Here is a 24,224-nt window from a genome sequence, read left to right as displayed (position 1 = left end):
ACAGCTTAATGAGTAATTAGAACATGTAAGAGTCACCCAGAGCGAGAAATAGAGTCCTGTCCATCCCTCTTCTGCATGCCCCCTCTCAAAGATAGCGCTTCTCTCCCCACAAAGCTGCCCCGTTCTTAGCTTTTATAAAAAGTAGTTTTCTTGCTTTGCTTAAGAATTGTATCATCTATGTGCGCACCCCGAAACACAGTCGTTTAATTTTGGCTGGGTTTGAATTTCATATGAATCAAATTATATATGTTATCTTTTGGTATCAATCTTCTTTACTTTTATGTTATGATTTGAAAGATTTTTTTCATGTTGCGGTAAGTAGCTGTGGGTTTTTTTTTTTTTTCATTTCTGTTACTGTAAAGGATCCTACTGTGTGATCTGTATCATCATCTGTTTATTCTACTGTTGGTGGGCATTTGCTTTGCCTCCAGTGGGGGTTCTTATAATCAATGTTATTATGAATATTCTTTCACATATATCATGGTGCATTTAATTATACTCTTCTGTGGTGTGTGTACTCAGGAAGGAATTTCAAGGTCATGGGGTAGACGCATCCTTAAGTTTACTAGTAAAAGGTACATAATTTTCCAGAATGGTTGTACTAATTATTCACCCACCAGAACAGAATGAGAATTTCTGCTCCACGTCCTCACCAGTACTCGATATTTTTCAAAGTTTTACATTTTTGCCAGTCCGGTGGGTGCATATTATTTTCTCATTGTGATTTAATTTACCTTCTCCTGACTTTTAATGGGATTAAACATGACACATGTTTACTGGCTGTTTGGACAACCTTGTTCCTGAAGTCAAGTCTTGACCATTTTCCTGTCCTCCATTGTCTTTTCTTACTGATTAGTATGAGTTTTAAATATTCTGAATACTCCCTCTTGCTCAGTTACACGTGTTACAAACATCCTCTCCCAGTCTACGGCTTGCCTTTTCACCCTTCCTATGATGGATTTCGATGAACAGAGTTTCTAATTTTAAGTAATCAAATGTATTGCTCTTTTCCTTTATGAACTGTGGTTTTTATGTTTTGTTTAAGACCTTTCACCAATTTTCCTACATTTAGTTTTCTCTAGACATGTGCTCTTGCTGTGTGTAGAAATGGTAATACTGAGTCACATCTCCTGGGAACCTCTCAGAGGGTCCCTGAGCAGTCCGCAAACCATGAGACTCCACGAGCCAAGCCGCTGTCCACGTTAACATTCTACAAGCATGGAGCTGCACTTCTAAAATGTTAACTGGACCAGCCCTGTTGTGGATAATGCATTTTAAAAATGCAGTTGCAGAGCAATGAGGCATGGGTTTTTCATGATTCCCAAAGCAAGGAGGCTGGCACCTAAATGGGGCTATCTTCCTTTAATCAAATGCAATTGAAAAGCAGTAGGGAACATGGGGAGAGCTGCATATCAAATGAGGTATATTCAGATGATGATAAAAGAACTGCAGTTGCCAGCAGGTCTGTAGTTCACCTAAGATGATTCTAGAAGTACAGAATCACTTTACTTCCTGCTCTAAGCGTTTTTGTTTTCCTGTTCCCTCAGCAGACCCAGGCTTGTGGCCTCTCTCCACACGGCACATGCAGAAGGAAAAAGCAAAGTCATGTCTGTGTATGTGTGTACAAACTTGTTGAAATGAAGGAAGAAAGTTTAGGTTGCATGTTTGTTTGCTTTAAAAGGGATACTTTTTTTCTCATGATGGATTTCAAATTAGGGCCATTAAAAAGGTATTGCCACTTTCCGGAAAAAAATGATAGGACATGTTGCTTGGTGAAATTAAACTTCAATTAAATTATGCTTCACACAAGCCTGAAAGCAGAGAAGTTTTAACCATTCATGTTTAATTTAGTTCCGTAAAGTGGACACACTTATTTCTAGAGCATGGCTAAATATATTAAGCACACCTACTCTTGTTATCCTAAATTTTCACCTGTGCCTGAAGCTATGAGATAATGTAACCATAGACCTCTGGGACATCTCAGTGTAGGCAGTACTCATCTTTCTTTGGCATAGTGCCTTGCTGACTTCTGTGACCCCACTTGGGCATCCACGGCTACCCACAGTGACATCACAACACTAAGCTTCTCATTTTCTGCAGCTCAAACTGTATTTCTCGATTGGGAAATGTTTCTCTGAGGTCATACTGATAGATGGGGAAGTTACACCTTCTAAAGGGCAAATGACTCAGTGTTGAGTCACCAAGTCATTGGTCCCCTGGAGAAAGAATTTCAGAAGGTCTGATTCTCTGGGTGTCATTTAAACCATTTTGGTCTCAGAACTGCATCTATAAAGACCCCACAAGATCCTCTGCTCCAGCCTTACTCTGTTCCCATTTTACAGATGATATGGTGGATGCCCAAAGGCATTAAATGATTTTTCCCAAGGTCCGAAGACTAGTAATTACCAGTGTTCTAATAACATTTAAATCGTATTTCCCCAAGCTTAGCAGATACGTGCAGATGAGGATTCCAGAATCCACACCATAATAAAGCAAGTTTCATTTGAGCGGCCACTTCCCCTGTAGCTATGCGAGCCATTATCTTTCTGATGGCCAGTCTTCTCGGGGAAGGAGAGACAAGCATTAGGGCAACTACAGAATCGCATTCCCAGTTTCTAAGGAGCACAAAGCCCCGCACTCCGCTCTCTCCTTCACTGTCAGACTCTATTGATAGATGAGGTGGGCATGGAATGCCTCTTGCAGACCAGAACTTGACGGAGATTGAAAGCATCTGTCAGGAGAACCCAGGCCTCCCGTTTTGCCATCCAGGACACCTGCCAGATTTTGTTCTGTTAATTGGCTTCCGTGCATGCAGCTATTTTAGCAACGGTTCTGTGTGGGTCTTCCGCAGTGCATCTTGATTTAAAGCGAAACGTTGAAAAGTACTTCTCGACCACCAACCCGTCCAGGCCTTCTCCTATTTAGCTGATTGGACAGAAAGGGAGGCAGCCTTCAAAACTATTGTGTCGACATAAAACTAGATTTCAGTTTCCTCAATTCAGAGAATAATTCTCAGAGAGATGGTGACTGAGGAATCTGATTTCTGCCTAAAGAGATACTTTCCCTAAGGACAGACAGAATTGATAAGAGAGTTTGTGGGAAAAAATGCCACTGTGACCTTAAACATGCAGTTTCTGGGTTGACACCATAATGAGGAATGGAGTGCTATTAAAATATACTGCACATTTTAATGACTCCACTAGCGGTAGGCCAAAAAAAAAGACTTAAGCTCAGAATAATTCTGGGAAGGAGGATTTTGCCAAGGAGATTTTAATGTCAAGAATGTATGTGAGGCTAAAAATAAGGAGCTCACGCACATTCCAGAGCCGTGGGTGGGGATGTATATATAATCAAATTAAATTATGCCATTTCCACTTATGAAAAAATCTGATGGCAAAAATTGACTAGAAAACATTTAGTCATATTTCACTTGGATTAGGCTTATAAATACCAAACTCCAGACTTGTCAAAATAAACCCACCAGCACTTTCTGGCCGAGGTGTTAGATAGACAATGGCTGCGACGTGCAAAACCAATAGCTTACAGGAATATCGTGCCTGGAAAAGCCACAGGGATTCAGCTCCCAACTAAAGAGAGGGTTCAGAAAGGTCAGAGGGGAAGAGGCGACCCTTCAGGGTGAGGACTGGAGCCCAGAGTGGCCCAGATGTGGAAAGCCAAGGGAGGGGCCGTTGCAGAGCCTCAAAGACATATGAAACCCAGGTCCCAACTCTCAGAGACTGGCGGTCTGGGGCCCATGACTTCTTAGTATTATTATTTTTTCCCATCAGAGAAAGAACCCCTCAATTTTAACCTTCCTCTAGAGGGCCAGCATTGGGATCTTTTGACAAATCATCTATTGCTACAAGACTGTGAGGTTAATTGCTGCCAACACACCCAACTGCAAACCGAGGCTACCCACAGGGGAGACCCAACGTACCCGTGCCTCGAAATGAATTTGTTCACATTTCAAGGACAAATACCTTCTTGGCTACAACTACTGAACTGGCAATCCAAAGATGGAGGGGTGGAAATCTAGGCTTCAACAAGTCTTTTATTTGCATCTTCAGTTGTAATTAGAAGACTCTTGCAGTACGACCGTACTTCTTTAGTCCCCTCTGCTTGCCCACACCTGGACCTTGGGCCGGAGATGCCTCTGTCCACTGGGTTCTGGTGTTGACCAGTGGGAAGGAGGGCTGGGAGTCACGGGGAAGGAGGGAGCATCTTTCCTGGCTGGCATGAGTAGGTGGTGACCTCACATTGGCCAGTACTTGCTGATGCAGATGACACACACTCCATAGGATGCTTGCCTTGTGCATCTTCCAAGTGATGGAAGGAACAGGATGGAGAAGTCATCTCGGGCTCCATGCGCATGCCCAAGGTGGTGACAGGGACCCAGACTTGCTGATGGGGTTCAGCCTAGCAATCCTACTGCCCCAGAGTCTAGATAAATTCTGGCTTGGATAGAACCTGCATCTCATGCCTCTGAGTTCTCTCCCGGAAGGTCATTCTGGAATCCCGTGAAGTTTGCTTCCTAGAGAAAGAATAAATCAGGGAGAGAAGATAATTTGACCTGATGAAGAGGGAAGCGAGGATGTTAAACAATAATAGTTATGGAGGATGTATTGAGGATCAAACACTGTTGTAAGCACTTTAAATGTGTACCCCCTCTCCCCCCGCCCACATACACACCTTCCTTCCCCACCCCTCATAGCCCTCCTTCCCACTGGCAGGTACCAGAGCCTGGGTAGGCACTGCTACTAGCCCCATTTTATAGGCAAGGACACTGAGTTTTATGGAAGTTAAATAACTTGCTCAAAGTAAACACATAGCTATGAGTCAGCAATGGCATGATTTGAACCTCAGCCACTGGCATTAAACCCAAGCCTTAAACTATTTTTCTATTCTATCTCTTATGGATCGCTCCACCTATTGTCTGTAGTTTATGCAGCAAAACAGCTCAAAAACAGCAACATGACTGAGTAGTTGTGGGAGGAATCTAATTTCAGCTTTGGTACTTATTTTTCATATAACCTCAGTAATGTCACTTCCCTTCATGAGCCTTCATCTATTTATCTATAACATGGTAATAATGCTTTGGGCCCTGCTATCCCTACAGGATTGTATTGAGGAAATTCATGTTGGGAAGCTTCGAACAAAAGAAAGTCCTTCTATGTGTGACCTGATTAAGATGGTTGTTATCGCAGGTGAGGGGGTACAGGAGAAAGAGCATGGACCACGAGCTAGACCTGGGTTGGAATTTGTCACACTAGCAGGATTCTGACCCTCAAGCATCTCATCTATAAGCTGCCAGGGAGCACTGAAAGAAAAGACACATGTTGCAGTCCACGTACAGTGGCGATTTGCCCTGGCCCGGGCAGGAGTGCCCCTTACCTGCAGGGAAAGCAGACGGAGCTGCTGAAGACACAGTAGATGAGAGGGTTGATGGCACTGTTCAAGGCTGGCAGGTTCTGAATGATCACAGAGGCATAAAAGCGTTCCTCGGTGTCTGGAAGAAGACTGAAATTGTCCAATATGTCGAAGAAGAAGTATGGACTCCAACAGCAGATGAAGGCTGGGGAGAAGAGAGTCATTAGCCCCGTAGTAGACCACAGCTGAGGGGGCTTTCAGGGGCGGCCCCAAGTGGAGCTGCAAATAGGAGGTTCCTTAGCACCTGAGATCTCTTGGAAATATTTAGAACAGTTGCGTGTCAACGTTAATGTCATGTTTACGCACACACACGCACATATACACACGCACGCGTACACATCGCACAGATACGTTGCTAGAGTTGAGTGAATTTGTAAAGGGAGGATTTGATTTGACCCCTGTTGTGAGCCTTTATGGAAAGTTTGGGAAATGCTTGGCATGGCCTCAGCCTCTCATCCCACATAGTGTGGAAGGAAAACCAACAAAACTCTTTGGAGACGCTATGAAACAAACAAACAAACAAGCAAACAAACAGCAACAGCAAAAGAACAGGAAGCGTATTGACCAATAGTGACTCCTGGTTTTAGGGTATGGCAGGGGGAAAAGGTGGTGCCTAATGTTTTCAAAGCACAGTCTGGTTTCATCACAATGTTCTTAACTTTCTTTTCAGTTTCTAAGTCAGCCACTCCAGAAAATAACTGCCCTCTATCCCTCTCCAAGTCAATCGGTATGTGTGTGCCCCTGATTCTGTTTGTCTCCAAATCCTAGAGGAAATGGATGGTGACTGGGGTGGTAATTTTATGGGTCACCTTGACTAGGTCAGGGGGTGCCTAGATATTTGGTGAAACATTATTGCTGAGTGTTTCTGGATGAGCTGAACATTTGAACTGGTAGACAAGGTAGAGCGGACTGTCCTCTTCGATGTGGGTGGGCCCCATGCAATCCCTGGAAGGCTTGAATGGAACAAAAAGCTGAGTGAGAGAGGATTCATGCTGTCAGCTTGACTACCTTCTAGCTGGGACATCATTCTTCTCCCACCTTCTTTCACACTCAGACTCGGCCTGGAACTACACCATCGGCTCTCCTGGGTCTGCAGACCCTGGGACTTCTCAGCTCCTTAATCATGTGAGCCAATTCCTTATAATAGTAATAATTCTCTTTACATATATGTCTATTTCCTCTTTCTCCGGAGAACCGGACTTATGTCCACATGTACCAAGGTAAACAGCCTTGGGGTTGACTACACAGGGACATGTCCTCTTCCACTTTCTTGCTACATCCTCTCCACCCCCCTGTCCCCCTTTCTTACCCATAGTACTTTTCCGTAGAGAAGTCAGGTTTCCTTCGCCACCTGCTTGCGGGGCCAACTCTCCCCTGTAACTATTTGACTGGCGCGTGTTTATTCCCCAGGCCTTGGCAATGGATTAAAGAGGAACAGTGGAAACACAAAGACCACTGAGCATTCTGGCTGCTGGAGGTTAGTTAAGCCTCACATTGGCCTAGAATGGTGGTTCTGGGGCAGCAAGGGACAAAATTGCCTTTCAGGGGCATTTTGAAAAAAATGTGCATGTTCATATGTGCCTGTGCAGGGCTGGTGGGGGATCTGGTTTGCCCAGGGATACCAGGCCTGCTGTGTGGGGCCGGCCGTCCCACCTGTGTCCCATATATCCTTTGAATGCCCAGGTGAGCATTTATGTAGCAGAGAACTCTGTTTATAATTACCCCAGTCTGGAAACCTAACTCTATTCTATATGTGAACACAAATATTTTTTTTAATAGTGAATTTTCCAGAAATGCAATTCCTTTGCAAAGGGAGGAAAGATTACTTTCTTTAATTTGGAACTTTAGCAGGATTTATTTACCTGCTCACAAAATCAAGTCCTGACAGCAATGCTGCTTTATTTTCATGTCTCCATGAAAACACACCTGTATTGATTTTCCTTTGTAGCTGTTACTACCTCTAGCGGCCTGCTTCATTATCCTTCCAGTGTCGCTGTGGCCACGTATTTACATAGTGAAATCTGCTCTGTTTTATTATACATTATTTTCTCTCTAGTCCTCTTTAAGTTATTACATATTGATCTTTTAAGACATGTTAGGTAGAGAGTATTAATTATACATTTCATTTCAGGATGGTAAAGGGGCTTTACAACATATCTGTTATAGGAAGGGCTGGTTTGGTCTGACTGGGCTGTTAACACCAGCTGACCCTCTTGCGGGCCTCTCTGCTCTCCGACTAAAGGACCCCCAGGGCCTGAGCATCTGATTCCTGATTACAAATAATTATGTTGGCTCTGGAACACACGTATAACATTTCTTTCCCGACTCACCATCCAGGGGATGTGTATATCTGTTTCTGACCGTCTGGGAAGGCAAGAGAATCTCTGCGCTGCTGCGTCAGCTGCTGGGGAAGGGCTGTGAGCCCCGTGGTTGTATAAGCTTTAGCCCCAGCTCTGCCTGCACTGCTGTTTGGTGCCTGTTCTGCTGGCCGAGTCCCACTGCGCCTGGTCTGTTTGGCAATTTGCAATGGCGTCTCGGAAAGGTGAGATTGACTGTTTTGGTGATTGGACATGCAGCTAATGTGAGAGGCCTGCTTTCTCAGGGCTCCCAGGAGCTGCAGGAGGGGTAGGGAGGGGAGTATTTGAGCTACATAAAAAGAAAATAGCACAAATCCCTTTCCCTCTTGCATATCCTAATTCATTTTTTCCCAGCAAGTATTAATGAAGCATCTAGTGTATGTGGGATCCTATTTCAGGCTTTGGTGACAATATATAAGGAACACAAAAGCAAAAGTCATTGCTCCCATGGATTTAAGCCAGTAGGGGGGACAGACAATAAGCAGATCAATAGATATAATATTCAGGGAGAAGTGGGAATAGGACTAAAAATACATCTGGGTAAAGACTAGAGGAGGGCTACTTAAGACTTGCAAAGGAGGCCTGGCTGAGGAGGGAGCACTGCTGGGAAACAAAATGATGTGAGGAGGGAGCCAGGCCATCGGGAGGAAGAGTATTTCAGGTGGCGGAAAGAGCGCGAGGTCCCCCAGGTGCAAACAAGTGGACATTTTGAAGAAATAGCAAGAAGATCAATGCAACTGGGAGAGAATGAGCAAGGAGGAGAGCGCTGGGAGCGAGGCTGGAGACCTGGCTGAGGGATAGATCACACATGGTAGAACTGCAGGGTTTTATTCCAATGTGATGGGAAGCCAGAGGTGGGTTTGAGGGATGGTAATGATACCTGATTTACAGTCTTAAAGATCACATTGGCTATTTTGCAGAAAAGGAATAAAGAGAAGACCAGTTATAGTGTTCTAGGCAGAAATTGGTGGAAGCTTTGACTAAGACAGGAGTTGTATAGATAGTGAGGACTGGTTGGGTGTGAGAACAATTTGCAGGTAAAGCCTTCAGGCCTTGCTGATGCACTAGTTATGTGGGATGTCAGAGAAATAGAATAATGACAGATAGATGACCCTTAGGTTTTTAATACAGACACTGGGTGAAAGATGGTGTCATTTACCGAAATGGAGACAACTGGGGGAAGACTTACTTTGCAGGGGGGAGGAGAACATGCCAAGACTTTTGGTTTGACATGTTGACTATGATAAGCTTATTTGAAATACAAATCAAGATCTCAAGTAGAAATCATAAACATAATTTCTAAGCAAAGGAAGTGTTCTAAGAAAGAGAAACTGATAACACATTGCTTATAAGATGAAGATTGAGAATTGACACTGGCCTTTTAGAGGTTGTGATAACCTTGATGAGGGTGGATTCAGGAGAGAAAGAGGATAGAAACAGCCTCCAGAGAATGGGGAGTAAAACGTGGAGGAGTTGTGCTAGAAGAGAGAGTGGTGAAGCAGGTGTGTTCTGAGGAGTTCACCGAGGGGCCTCCTGCACACCCTTTACGTGCGTACGATCAGGTTAAGGCGAGACCTGTTAGGGAAGGGAGATAATGAGAGCACGAAATTCCTGAGGAGGCAGCAAGGAATGGGATTTGGGGCTCCAACAATCATTCTGGGCTTTGAAAGAAGCAATGCCAGTTTATCCAAAGGAATAGGAGAAAAGACAGAGCACATTGTAGAAAGGCAGATAGGTCGATGGAGTGAAGGGAGGAGGATGAGAGGATGAGGGAGTTCTATTCTGATACTGTATTTTCTTAGGGAAACATGGAGCAAGGTCATTAGCTAAGAGGGAGTAAGGGGGAGGAAGCTTTGAAGGTTTGAGAATAGCAAAGAATACACACCAGTCTGATGCATGTTATGTGCTCTAGAAATACCGTTTTTCCTAAGATGAAGTGATATTAATGGGTCTTAGGAGTAGAGAGAAAGGGAAGAAGGTAAAGTGGCCATTAGGGAGGGACTTGTAGTGACCCTGCAATTAAATATCCAGAAGAAATGGAATGCCACTTCTGTCTTTCTTTGCTCATACACTCCAGTCCTAGGAGAGATTGTGTCTCGGAGAATGCAACTGGGTCAACTGGGTAATTGTGAGCATCATTCGGCTAGTTATGACTTAATTGACTTTCTCCAAATTATCCACCCCCTGGTCTTGGTGGGCAACTATAGTCATAAAGGGAGGGATCAGGAACCACTGTCTGCCGTTGAAGGAGACATAGATGGACTGGTAAATTCCACACATTTCTCTCCAGTCAGACAAAGGTAGAGTTCTGGCAAATTCCTTTCTTGTGTGGGCTCTCCACCACCAGCTCCTGGGACAAGCTTGCTTTGGAATGTTCGTACAGTTCTGCAACACGAGGAAGGACTTTCCTTACCCAGAATGATGACAATGCTATACTTGATGGCTTTGATTTTTGCCTTTGAGATGAGCCCTCGGTGGTAGCTGGTGCACAGCTTTCCATCTGGAGATACAAAAGGGGGGAATGGTGAAACGAAGTAGTGTTTTTGCCAGTAGGAACATTACAGGTTAGATCCATAGCCATCATGGGACCACTTAGATCCTGCTCACCTCCTTGGTCCTGGGAGGACCTCCTTGGATATTTTCAGAATAGAGATGGCTTTGGGCTGGTTGCTAGAAACTGCTCAGGTTGCAGCTTAATATAAAATGCAAATGATTGGGACATCCAGACTCTCTCCAGAGTCTTGGCTGAATGCCCTGAATCAGCTGAAGCTGGAATTAGCCTTGTGACCTGGAATTAGCCAGGGGGCAATGCTAAGCTACCCATCTAGTCACTTCGGCAACTTAGGGCAAAGCCACTTTCTTAGAATGGTTACCCCAGACTTACTCGTTCTTCTAACTCAGAAAATCCACTCTCAACAAAAGCTTAAGCCAGGGATATGAAAAACAAAACAAAACAAAACAAAACAAAACCTGTCCCAAGTAGGAGCCTGGATATATAATTTAATTCTATGTGGGCTGTGGTTTGATGGCAAACACCCGAGGGGTAAATACAAGAATCTATTAGAATAGAAGCTTGATGGAGGCAGGGACTTTGTTTTCTTCATTGCTGTATCCTTAAACTTAGTGAGTGATTAATAAATATTTGTTGAATCAATGAATACAAACCTCTCTCTAGTTAAGAAGTAGTGGTAAAACAAAAGTTGATTAGGGTGGACAGAATTCAAAGTGATAGCTCTTAGTAAAAGGAGTGTGTAGATGGTATATTTGGGAATGGAGATGTTGGACGCAGGGTCCCTGCCACCGCAGAGGAGTTTTTACTGTCAGAGCTTCTGCCAGGCAATATGGCGCCTTTGTGAAAACTGGGAAAAGGTGCCCTTCCTGTGGATGCCTGCAACCTTGCCCCAACACACCCTCAGCGAGGAAAGCACGGATAGGATGCCAGTCCCAAGCACCCCTAGCTGGATGCCACCAATTGGGGCTCAATGAGCAGGGTCCTAGTGGTGGCCCATGTCAAAGGCCTACCCGGGGCACCTGTCGTATGGGGCAGGATGGTTGTACACTAGAGGCCAACAGCTGTGCTCGCCTGTCCTCACTACAGTGTTCAGGTTCCATGTTTGAAATTTATTTAAATCCCATGGAAACTGGTCTGCAGTTGACCTTTGCACTATCATTCTAGACCCTCGCCAGTCTAATCCAGCCCACTCTGACCAACAGGGCACATCTGCCAGGAGGTAAGGACTGAACAGAGGAGGCTAAAATCGAGTTCCTGTTCTCGAGGAGGTTTCAGTCCAGCAGGAAAGATCACACACTGCCCTGGGTGAGGACAAGGCTGGGTGAGATGAGAGAGGAAAACCAGCTGTGAGGGAGAGAGCCGTCCCCCAGTGCTATGTGGGGCAGGCCGCAGGACGGATGCAGGGAATCCAGAGGTGGAGCTGGGGGGTGTGGGAGCGAGACTGGGAGAGACTCGTGAAGCAGATGGAGTGTCCTCAGCCAAGACGCAGAAACCAGAAAACGTCTGATGTATTTGGACCACGGGGGCATCACCTCACTTGGCTGGAGCTTAAAAGAATGTTGATTTTCAGGGGGGAGAACTGAGGCCAAAGTGGAAAGACCTAGAATGTCTTCCCAGGGAGTCTGGGCTGAATTCCTGAGGTGACCGTAAACCATGGAAGCTTCTGAGTCTTTTCACAGTGTGAGCATTTACCCACTGGAGAGGACAAACGGTTACCAGGAATAATAGGAGTAAGCTTTTATATGCAATAAGCTGAAATGCTAATTAGAACTGGTTTTTTATTTCTTACTGTATGCCTTGTGAGGCCACTCTCAGGTACTATTAGGGCTTCATATTACTCCGTGCAAGATGTCAGTGACATAAGGAAGCCAATGTTTCAGAAGCATTTACAGCATCGGTTCTAAGCTAGGGGCGGTATTGCCCCCGAGGGTTACATTTGCCAATGTCCGGACACATTTTTGTTGTCTCAGTGTGCGGGGGGCTGCTCTTGCCATCTCGTGTGTAGAGGCCAGGCATGCTGCTAAACATCCTTAGATGCACAGGACAGCAAAACAGAATTATCTAGTCCTCAAAACCAATAATGCCAAGGTTGAAAAACCTTGATTTCCATGGGGGTCTCCTGGGAAGGATACAGCTCCCAGGTCAGACCTGAATATACCTTCTAGCTCTACCAATGACCAGCTGTGTATCCTTAGGCAACTATTAACCCTTCCCAGCCTCAGTTTCCCAATTTAAAAAACGAGGCATAAGACACCAAACTCAGAGGCTTTTTTAAAGGGGCAGAGGAGGGGATCTTTCAAGCAGACTCTCCACTGAGCGTGGAGCCCCATGCAGGGCTGGATCCCACAATCCCACGATTGATCCCCCAACCCTGAGATCATGACCTGATCATGACCAAGAGCCAGACGCTTAGCCGACTGAGCCACCCAGGCGCGCCCCGCACCAAAGTCAGAGTTTTGAATATACAAATAAAATAATGTATTCAAGATGCCAAGCCCTATGCTGAGAATGTCAATTCCCTTATTAATTGGGATGAATAAAGTTTTAATAGTATTTCAGGATGAATATGACGTGCCTTTATGGAGGCGAACAGACGGTATTACTACATTTAGATGGTCTATTATACACTGTTGTTATCTGTATATAGAAACTACATACATCCAAAAATTCTCCCGGAAGGATTTTACCCATGGGAGGCAACTAAGAAATACAGCCGACCAAATTATATCCTTTCAAAATATCCCCATTTGCTGGAGTAACAGCTGCCTCCGAAACAATATAGTTGAGAAGACTTGGTTGGTGTTTCAGAAAAGTTCTTGAGAATGACATTTGTGCTCTGAAGTCTTTTTTAAAATGGAACCTTGCAGTACTTTCCACAGGGCAACTTGGTGACAATACAATCAACTACCTGCCCTTTGAACTCCCAACGAGATCCGAGATCCGTGAAAAGCATCTTTAATCTGACCCCTCTAGGAAATGCAAAGCCTCCAGCTTCTAAGGATGGCTCTTCAAAGAGAACTGAGCTGCAAAATGCCAGTAATTCTCCTTTATTGGGAGATAAAAGGATTATTTCCACCCAGGCCTTGGCGCAGAGCTGGAGCAAAGAGCAGTTAAATCCAGCCATCCCTGCGCACTAATAGCTGGGGAAGCCTTGAGGCGGCAGGGCCATTAGATTGCGGACTGGAAGCAGCACGCTGCCTTAGGCAATCTTAATTCACAGACGCATCCTAGTGAGGGCCCACACTGGCCATGTAGTCTCCAAGGGGCCAGTTCCTGCTCCTTCCCTCCCCACGCTTCACGCCCCTTGCAGAGCCGCTGGGAATTCATTGTGTTTGTGAACTGAGCGCCTGAAGGGGGAGCAATTGGTGTCTTGGGATTTTTAAATGAGACAATTTATTCCTGGTGGGAGGGGACTATTCCATCTGTGGGCTTATAATGAGTGCAAGTGATTTGTTTGTAACCAGGAAATCTACCTGCGGATGTTTAAAAATAAACGTTTTTACGTGTTGGGAAGTCTGTGTATTTCAGGTTGATTTTAAAAATGTAAACGTTTTTAACAGTCATGCCCGAATTGTAAAATTTTTAAAATTTGAAATTAATTTTTGATTTCCGATCATTGATGGCCTGTTTATCTACAAATAAAACCTCAGTGTTATATATTTCCAGTGCATTAGGTCTCATCTGCTTAGCTGTGGGATTTTGACCACTACCTTCCCTTGGGTTTTTTTTTTTTTTTTTTTTTTGGACCCTCTAACAAACCAGAGGTCATAGCTACTTACGAGGAAGTATGGCCTAACTCACCTACCTTGCAGCCTTTTCTGTTCCTCAGCTCCTCAGCTCTGGTGGAACCAGGAAACCTGGCAGACCTAAAATAATTGTGGCAGGGACAGGTGAGCTGTCCCCCAAACCTTATGCTTTTCAGCAGGGTGTCGCTCTACCTACGGGAAGATGGGAAGAGTCTATGGACAGTATTCTCAGGCCTGGCGCAGATAAACCACCTGAGTAATCCTCCTCTCTCTCTTCCACCCACCCCTAACTGTTAGATGTTGATGCTGAGAGATACCTTACGGCCATCTGGTAAGTGAGGCAGAATCTTCATCTGCTTGAGTTTCTGAATGACTGTGTGGAGCAGGGCCCTTCCCCTTGACCTTTACTGACCATTGGACTTTAATTAAAGAAGAAACAAAGTTCTACTGTGTCAAGCTACTCTTTGGTATAGCAGCTAGTGTTTCCTTAACTGAAGCAGAAATTGGTGTCTCATATGCAATGCTATCGTAACAAAAATCTAAAACATGTAGCATTGGCCTGTGGGCTGGCAGCAGGTGGCAAGGAAACTGATAACTGGAAGCTGGGACACTAGAGATCCATTTGATAGAACCATCATATACGATGCCTGCAAAGTCAAATTGTGTGCCTACTGAGCCTGGAGCCCATGGGACAAGGCTGGTTTAGCAGTCAGGGCTCTCCAGAAGATGGAACCAATAGGAAATACGTGGAGATATACATAAAAGGAAATGTATTATAGGAATTGGCTCACAAAATTAGGGAGGCTGGGAAGACCCACGATTTGCTGTCTATAAACTGGAGAACCAGGAAAGCTGGTGGTATAATTAAGTCCAAGTCCAAAGCATGAGAACCAGGGAAGACGTTGTTGTAAAGCTGAGCACAATGGCTGGAGACTTGGGCAGTCAATGGTGTAAATTCTGGGCCTAGCCCAAGGCCCAAGGAGTTGTGTTGATGTCCAAGGGCAGGGGAAGACGGATGTCCCAGCTCAAACAGATTTGCCCTTCCTTTGTCTTTTTATTCTATCCAGGCCCTCAACAGATTGGATGATGCCTATGACATTGGTGAGAACATCTTTACTTAGTCTACCGATTCAAATGCTTCTAGAACTGCCTTCCAGACACACCCAGAAATAGTGATTTGCCAGCTATCTGGGCATCCCTTAGGCCATTCAAGTTGAGACATAAAATTAACCATCACAGTTGGTAAACGGAATGTGAATAGTGTGTGTTGACTGCTACCAGCTGTGGTTAGCAAGGTATTAGGTAAAAGAGATGAACTCAGACAAGAGCTGGTTGGTTTATGAACAAAAATGACAGGAAGTTAAAGAAAGTCTTAGTTTGCGATCCCAGACTTCTAGCCCCTAATAGTAACAGATACATACTTCTCGTGAGCTGGTGCAAACTGAAACTGTGAGCAGAGCGTTAAAACAAATGTGTACGGCTTCTAAGTGTACAAGTCTTATGCCAGTGAAGCTGACCCCAGTCCCCCAATCAAGTGATAACATTGAGAAGTTTCGACCAGCAAAGACCCATTCAGAATCATTCCTGAGGAGAAGATGAGACTCAGGATGTGGCCTCTGGACCATTGTTTCAGATGGCTTCAACCTAGCTTCCATGAATTTAAAGACAGGGATGGCATGAGGAAGCCAAGAAACAAGTCAGAACTGAGAATTTTATAAAGAAAGACTTTTTGGACATGGTTACTGGCACATGAAACTGACTGAAAACAAATGGATCAGAAGTCTACCAAGTTTTTGAGGAGTGATATTGCCAAATAAACCATGAGCTCTATACCCTTTTCGACACTTTGAAAGATCAGACGTTAACATTTTTACTAATTCTGTGGATAGAAAATTGTATCTAACTGAGGTTTAAATGTGCATTTTCCTGATGATCAATGAGGTTGAGAATCTTAGCTTTGGCCATTCCTTTTTTCCCTTCTGTGAAATGCCTGTGTATTGCTCATTTTTTTTCTATTTATCTTTTGTTGTTGTTGTATATATTTTTTATAATTGAAGTAGAATCAGCATGCAATGTTACAGTAGTTTCAAGTGAACAACATATTGATTCAACAATTCTATCCATTACTCAGTGTTCACCACGCTTTGTGGTCACCATCTGTCACCCTACAACATTATCACAAATTATTAATCATATTTCCTATGCTGGACTTTTTTATTCTATTCATCTTTTTTAAAAACTCTTTTTTTAAATTGAGTTTTAGGAGTTCTTCATATATTCTAGATACTAATCCTTTCCCAGGTCTATGTGCTGCAAATAACTTCTCCCACTTTGTACTTGACTTTTTAATATTAACAGAGTCAAATTTATCTATCACTTCTTTTATGATTTAACATATCTTGGATCTTGTTTAAGAAGTCCTTCCTTATCCCAGTGTCATAAAGGTATCACCCTACATTTTCTTTCAAAAGTTTTACGTATCCTGAACATAAAGGAAATCTCGCTTAAAACAGTCAGAAAGGCCTGAAGGGGGCGCTCACACGCACGTACCACTCCCTGCAGCCTGCCTAACCAACTGAAGGAAGAAACAATCATTTGGACAAGGGAGCTCACTTTTCACACAGAGATTAGTCTCCTGCCTTTAAGAAAAGTAAGGAAGAGCTTTCCCTGCCTGAGCGTCAAAGCACCAACCACCGCCTGCCGCCAGTGAGGAACCGCCGCCACCTGGAACTCTGGTTCTCCAATGACCTTTTGTTCAGAACAGCCCTCCCCGGGGTTCCTCCTACAACCTAGTAGAAGCTCACCTTCCCTTTGTCTCTTCGGACTTGCCTAACGTTTGCCATATCTTGCTTGTCCCGAATTGCAATTTCTCCGCTATTCATGAATAAATTCATTTTTTACTTAAATAAAATTGCTCTTTACTCTGCTTAAAGTTAACAAAATTTCAGTCTCCAATTCACCTGGAATTTGTTTTTGCCTATAAATTGAGGTAAACAGCCGGTTTTCTTTCTTTCCCTATGATCTTCTGACATATATCAAGTTTTCATATACATGTAGGTTCTGTTTTGAGGTTGTTTCATTTTCTATTTGTCTACTGTATTGTGCCAATACCATACTCTATTAATCACTCTGACTTTATGATAGATTTTAATATTGAATACAGTAAACCTCCCCTACTTTGTTCCAGTTCTTAACGAGTGTCTTGGCTATTCTTGGCTCTTGAAATTTCCACGTATATTTTAAAATTGGTTTGTCAAGCTCAATAAAATGTCCCATTTTAATTTTGACAGGAACTACATGAATCTGTAGATTGTTGGGGAGAATTGACATCTTCGAGCTATTGAATCTTACTATCCATGAACTTGTTATAAGCTTCATTTATTTAGATCTTTCTACTTTTTTTTCCATGAAGTTCTTTATGTCTTTTGCTAAATGTCGTTATCTGTAGAGAAGCCATTTTGCCTGCATTTACCGGTGAAGAAAGGTGCCGAGAGCAGTTAATGGGCTTATCTTAAATTCGTTTAGCTAGAAATGAAGAGGACTCTAACCCAGTTCCTAATCCAAAGCTTTTTCCTCCACTTCATTCTGCCTCATTTGATTCGAACCATGCAGTTTGGCGGTGGCGTGGATCGTATCACGCCTCCCAAGCCACGACGGCTGGATGCAAGCCTACGCAGATAGGTTGGCGCCTTCTGTGGCTGCACCTCCCGCGTCTCCTGTCCCCATGCAGTTAAGTGCTCTATTTTACAAACGTAGATCCCTCTAGGCATCAAGAGCATGCCTGTTTATGAAAGATAACCTACAAGATTGAAAATCTCATCTCCTCTACCTCTTGTGTTCCACACTTGTTTGTGGGAAAAGTAGTTAGATCATTTATTAAATAGTTCTTTTTTTTTTTTTTTTAAAGATTTTATTTATTTATTTATTTAACAGAGATAGCCAGCGAGGGAGGGAACACAAGCAGGGGGAGTGGGAGAGGAAGAAGCAGGCTCACAGCAGAGGAGCCTGATGTGGGCTCGATCCCAGAACGCCGGGATCACGCCCTGAGCCGAAGGCAGGCGCTTAACCGCTGTGCCACCCAGGCACCCCTATTAAATAGTTCTTTTTCTTTCCTTTCTGTCCACCTTTGAGGGAGAGAACATAGACATATTTGCCGGTAGGAAGAGTGGTTCATAAACAAATGAAAGCTTGAATTTTGCAGCCTGTATTTACACAGTGTGCTGCTGTTCACACTAATCATTGCTGATGTCCCCATGTTGATGAGCAATAATCCTGGCATGCTAACACCACTGGAGATCTATTTACCAGCCAACGCCATAGCTGCCTGGCTGGAATAACAAAGAGAAAATCAGGCGAGTTCCATTTATGAATCAGATACAGAGAGTATATGGGCTTTTGACACTACTATCTGTGCCTCATTCTAGAAGGAGCTCACTGGTGTTAATATGGACAACTAAAAAAATAGGGGCAATGGAGATGTAGACTTGTATTAAAGAATAAAAATTGACTGTAGCCATTTCCACCGTTGGGGAGGGAAATGGCATGTATATCAGTGGGAAAACCGCTCTCTATGTGGCTTTGTACTATTTCAGAGACTGGAGGACAGGGGAAGCCAGTAGTTTAGGGACTGGAGAATCTAGTACCAGGAAGATATGGGGGACTGTGGAGTGAGACAGAGCCCAACCACAGTGGTGAAAGCCCTGCTGGAAAAGGGTGGAAGGCAGCTTATAGGACATGGAAACCTTTCATCCCCTCAAACCTCTGGCAACATTTGCTCTATTTACTCTTGGGAGTGATAAACTCAAGGAAACTGATGTGGATCTCATGCTTGCTGGGCCAGGAGCAGAGGGAACAGAAGAGCACTATGAGGCTGGTGGGCGAATATGACAGCTCGCTGGAGGGGTGGAGCTCAGGACACGCCAGCCTCCTGGAACTGGCAAGAAGCACGGGACAGGGGTTTAAACCAACCTAATTTAAATCTGCAAGTACAGGAAGGCCTCAGCCTATTGAGGTAAAATCAGGCCCTTGACCAGTAATGGCCACCTTTTAGATTTTAAAGACTTCAAATCAGAACACTTCAGGGGCTGGGACCACAATAGTGCTCTGAAAGCAAAACTCTGGAGGGAGTGGGGTGGAAGAGAAGCAATGCCAAAGAGCCAAGGTTTGGGTTTTTTTAATTAAAAAATTATATATATATATATTTATATATATTTATATATATATATATTTATATATATATTTATATATATAATTAAAAATTATATATATAATTATATATATTATATATATAATTATATATTATATAATATTGTAATTGTTGAAATAGGGTATCTCAGTAATCAGGAAAAATGGGAAAAGTTCTGAATCTTGGACATTACGCATTCACTGAGAATGTAAGTGAATGTTTAGGGATTCATCAGTTTGAGATATATCTATATCTATCTATCCATCCATCCATCAGCTAGCTATCATCTATCTGTATATGCACATGCATATTCTAATATTTACTATATATTCATATAGTTATAAAAGTGTTATAACTTTCTCCTTCTTAATCTGATACATAATAGACATCTTTCTATTGCAATAAGTATACTACACAATACTTTTTACAGCTGGAGTATTTCATTGTGTGTCTATAGAATTATAGTCAATCCCTCATTGCAGGTATTCAGAACTTCTCCCATTTTTCCTGATTATAAACAATGATTCTTATATTTTCTTTCCTTTCTCTCTCTCTTTCATTTAAATATTTAATAAAAAGTTTATTTCCTTGTGGCATATGAGGTAGGACGATAGCTGTATTTATTTCCAAATAAGCTGTCTCAACAACACTAATTACCGAACAATCTCTACTACTCTATCGATATGAAACACTATCATTCTCTAAATTCCTAAGGTTTCCTTTAGAGTTTCTGTTCTGTTCTCTTCCCCTCTTTGTGTAATTCTTTGATAGAGATACCCTATTTCAACAATTACAGTATTTAATGTATTTATTTGATATCTGATAGAGGAAGGACGTCTCCTTCCTTTTTTTTTCAGACAAATATTCTGACTTTTAAGCAAAGCCATTCATGATGAATCAAATGCACGCACTTGTGTTTACTCGTTCGGATTGTTCTTCTAGAAAAACCGGGATGCAGAAACTACCCTGGCATGAGGGCGTGTGTGTGGAGGATCTGCACGGAGGCCAGAATGAGTCACAAGTTGAATGATAGGTATTTCATGGGTGGAAAATTTCCAAGCAGCCCGCGCACACCTCTGGGTTACTCCCGTCAATCACTGGGGGAGTCAGCTGCCTACAACTGTGTCTCCCACTGGAGGAGAGGTTGTCAAACTGGGTTGCACATTAAAATCATCTGAAGAGCTTTCCTGAAGTAACGATGCCAGGCCTCACTCCAAGCAGAGTGAACCAGAATCTCTCAGGCAGCGGTCTCCGGGTATGGGTGCCTTTGAAAGTTTCCCCAGGCCATGCTCTCGTGCAGCCAGCGCTGAAACCCCGTGCGGGACTGTAGGCTTCCTCTAGTTTGAAACCGTGCTATGGATTCATTTGGCGTTCCCAGCCCTTTGCACCGCTGATGACGTGTGGCAAACGCAGCAGAACTGAACTGAATTCAGATGAAGACACCCAGACTTACACGTCGCTACCAGTTTTCCTAGAGAAGGGACACGGCTGATTAGTGCCCACTTGGGAATCCCTATGACTTTCCCTCCGTCACACTGGGAGAAGCAGCTTCGAGAGGGAGGAAAATGAGCACTGTCTGGGTCCAGTAAAGGTATTCGCTCACAGTCTGAAAAGAGGAGGGCTTCGAGACCGTTTAGGCTGTCCTCTTATTTTAACCTCGTGAAGGCCAGAGAGGTTAAATAACTTTGCAAGGTGGCACAGCTCTCGGTGGCACACCTGGGACAGAAACCAGCCCTTTGTATGCCGGGCATTTGCGTTAGAGCCTGCTGTCCTCGTGTGAGTGCGTGCGAGTGAATGCGCATATGTGGGTGTGCATGAGCGTGTAAGCGTGCATGTGAGAGACTGGGTGTGTGATGGGGTGCATGTGTGCATGTGCGTACGAGGAATGGGAGGAGGTGGGGAGCCTGAGCAGAGAACTAGTCGCATCATAATAAACAGAAAACCAGGAGCCCTCGCCCCTCTCTTTCTGGCACGTGGGTCACTGCGTTTCCGGGTTGGTCTCCGGTGGTGGGCAGCAGTGTTGGCCTAGGGGGCAGGTGGGCCTCCAGGTCCCAGCGCCTGCCGCGCTAAGGTTTACTGACGCAGAATTTGGGGAATGGCTACAGTGGGTGGTCTCAGGCTCCTTCTGGGGTGAGATGGTGTGTTGGGAAAGCATTGATCATGCTTTGCCTGGCTTAGGGTCAAGGATTATTCTGCGGGTGGATGGCAGTTTTCTCCATCTGTAAATTCAAGCCAAGTAGAAATGTCTATGCCCGTGCTTCAGTGAATGTGTGCTCCTCGGACAGAATTTTTTTCAACCCAGTGTCCTCCAGGGTGTTCCTCTTTGCCAAGCCTAAGAAACCATGGCGACCTTTGGATCCTGGCACCCGAAGTTCCCCCTTCCTTCTCGAGTCTGCAGGGAGGTCACATGGAAGAGGCAGCACCTGCCAGGAGAGCCCTTGGTGGGTCTGATCTGCTGGCTGGGTCCTGACAGAATTAGTGCAGCCTTGTTGAATACAGGAAAAGCCCAAGCTCCTATTTGCTAGAGAAAAACCACTACAGAAGCAAAATTACCCAAGAGTGGGGTAATGCTGATTAGAGACTTACCCGAGCAGTTGGAGATCACTGTCTCGTGGGCTTTGCTCTTAATCCAAATGGTTCGGATCACAATGGCATAGATGACACTGTGGAAAGGACAGAAGTAATATTAACATGGCTGGTGGGTCCCTACTGTGAGGACAGAGAGAGAGGACCACTCCCAGTTCCCTGAGTATGAGGTACTGAGGGAGGGGTCTCTAAACCATGCCTGGTCCCTATCCTTGCTGATAATAGAATCCCAGCAGATTACAGCTACCTCTTTTTTAACTGAGGAGGTTAAAACCTGGTGAAGTGAAATGGTTTCTCCAAGATAGCTTTGGTGGTTAGAGGTAGAGCTGAGATTAGAATCTAAACTCAGGGTTTGGGATCAGAAAGATTTATATTTGTAACCAGCTCTACTACTTGCTGGTTGTATGACCTTGACCTTAGACACTCTTTAGTGTGGCTCCATGATTCCTGCCTCTGGTGTTCATGCCTTTGTGAGATCCCCTCCCCTTGAGTGTGGTGGGAACTGTGACTTGCTTCTAATCCATGCATTGCGCTGAAGGTGATAAGTGCCTGTGATCATGTAAGATTGCAGCGCCTGTCTTGCTAGTGTCTCTCTCTGTGGCTGCCATGAGTCCTACAGCTCCAGAAAGTTAATTCTGCCAAGAGCCCACGGGAGCCGGAAAGATCCTTCCCCAGTTGAGCCTCTGATGATACCCCAGCCCTGGCAGACACCTTGATGGCTGCCTTGCTTAAGCAGGGGTAAGCCAGGCCCAGTTAAGCCATGTCCAGACTCCTGAGCCAAAGACACTGGAGATAGTAAATGTATGTTTTTTTAAGTCACCGGGTTCATGATAATTTGTTACCCAGCAATAGGTAAGCAATACGCTGACTGATATAGGCTGAATGGTTGTGTCCCCACCCCGAAATTTACATGTTGAAATATTAATGACCAAGGTGATAGTAGTAGGAGGTGGAACCTCTGGGATGTGATTAGGTCAGGAGGGTGCAGCCTTCCTGAATGGGATTAGTGCTCTTACCAAAGACACCCCACAGAGCTCCCTAGCCTCCTCCACCATGGGAGGGCATAAGGAGAAGACTGCTGCCCAGAAGAGAGCTGTCACCAGACTCTGACCATGCTGGCGCCCTGTTCTTGGACGGCCAGCCTCCAGCACTGTGAGAACTGAAGTTCTGTTGTTTACAAACCACCCAGGCTGTAATATTTTGTTACAGAAGCCTGAACAGACTAAGGCACTGGGCCTCTGTGTACACGAAAATGGAGTTAATAACACAAACCTCTTAGGAGGTTTTTTTTGGGGTGAGGATCAAATGTGACAACATTGAAAATGCCAAACACAGCACTTTCGAAATTAGCAGAGACTCAAAAAATGCCATTTTCTGTCCCCTCTCTCTTTTCCCCATTTTTCCCATAACATCACACCGACTGTAGCATGACATAATCCATACCTCACAGGAAAACAAAGTGTTAGTGACTCAAGTCATCAGGAAATTTTGCATCTTTTGTCCCCTTTGATAAATATAAAAATTTATACTCTTCTTTAATTCGTTATTTGATGCTTCCAATACATTAAGAACCTCGACTAAAAACTTTGGGACAAAGCGTTGCTTTACTTTAGAATGGCACAAACTTCCCTCCTGAGATTTACTAGTTAAAATAAAATCAGAGCTCTGGTCTGCAGTGGCTGACAAAGCACTAATTGTTTTTAGTGATCTTAAGAATATAACTTAATTAATGATTGTGTTGAAAACCTTCTGCTCTTTCTTGCTTTTCCCATTCTTGCTTAGTGAACCCCTCTGAGCACTCCCGGTGAAATTGGAGCCTTTTGGGAGCATGCCCACTCCTTTGCATATACCTGCCCAGGGATTTTTCTGGAATTTGCATGTTTACATTAGAGAAGAAATGAGGAAAAGATTACTTGTGAGTCTATTCTTTACTTTAAGTTGGACATTTGTTACAGCAGGGAAACTTTCTCCCTAGGTGAATGAAATACAAGGAAAGGTTACAACCACCATGAAATACTAATTATGTATTACAGTTGCCGCCCCAGTGCTAAATCAATCAATAATTCAAATATTTATTGGTCACCAGCCATATACACAATGGAAAATTGAGGAAGGTCTTGTGTGTTAGGGGTTTGGGCCTAAGTCATCTCTGTTTCATCTCCTTAGGACCCATTGGGCAAGTGGAAAGCAACTCTTGATAAGTAGGGTGTCCCTTTATTACCCAAATCAGTCCACTGCTCAGAGTGGAGCAGTCATGCATCAGAGAAATCTCTGAATTATATTTGTCTGCTTCTCCTTCCTTGTCTCTTTCATCAGCAAGTTCTGTGGTCTGTCCCTTCAAAATGTCTCCACGATTTGTTCCTTCCTCTCCATTCCTGCTCCTCAGCATCAGTCCAGATCTTTACAACCTT

General features: G+C 44.0%; 1 protein-coding gene across 2 annotated transcripts in view; it reads right to left on the bottom strand.

The window, feature by feature from the left end:
- Positions 1-329: 329 nt before the first annotated feature.
- NPSR1 (neuropeptide S receptor 1) overlaps positions 330-24,224 on the bottom strand; it is a 142,580-nt gene continuing 118,685 nt past the window's right edge. For both annotated transcript variants that reach the window (XM_026509079.3, XM_026509087.2), the window contains 4 exons: positions 21,814-21,890; positions 10,198-10,284; positions 5,392-5,572; positions 330-4,531 (listed from right to left, as the gene is read on the bottom strand). In XM_026509079.3, the coding sequence (XP_026364864.2) occupies positions 4,441-4,531; positions 5,392-5,572; positions 10,198-10,284; positions 21,814-21,890 (436 nt within the window). In that variant the 3' untranslated portion in view covers positions 330-4,440. The remainder of the gene's footprint in view (positions 4,532-5,391; positions 5,573-10,197; positions 10,285-21,813; positions 21,891-24,224) is intronic.

The sequence above is a fragment of the Ursus arctos genome, unplaced genomic scaffold (genome assembly GCF_023065955.2).
Source record: "Ursus arctos isolate Adak ecotype North America unplaced genomic scaffold, UrsArc2.0 scaffold_3, whole genome shotgun sequence".
NCBI classification, from domain to species: Eukaryota; Metazoa; Chordata; class Mammalia; order Carnivora; family Ursidae; genus Ursus; species Ursus arctos.
The sequence above is the reverse complement of the archived record's forward strand: the minus strand, read 5'-3'. Positions and strand labels throughout refer to the sequence as shown.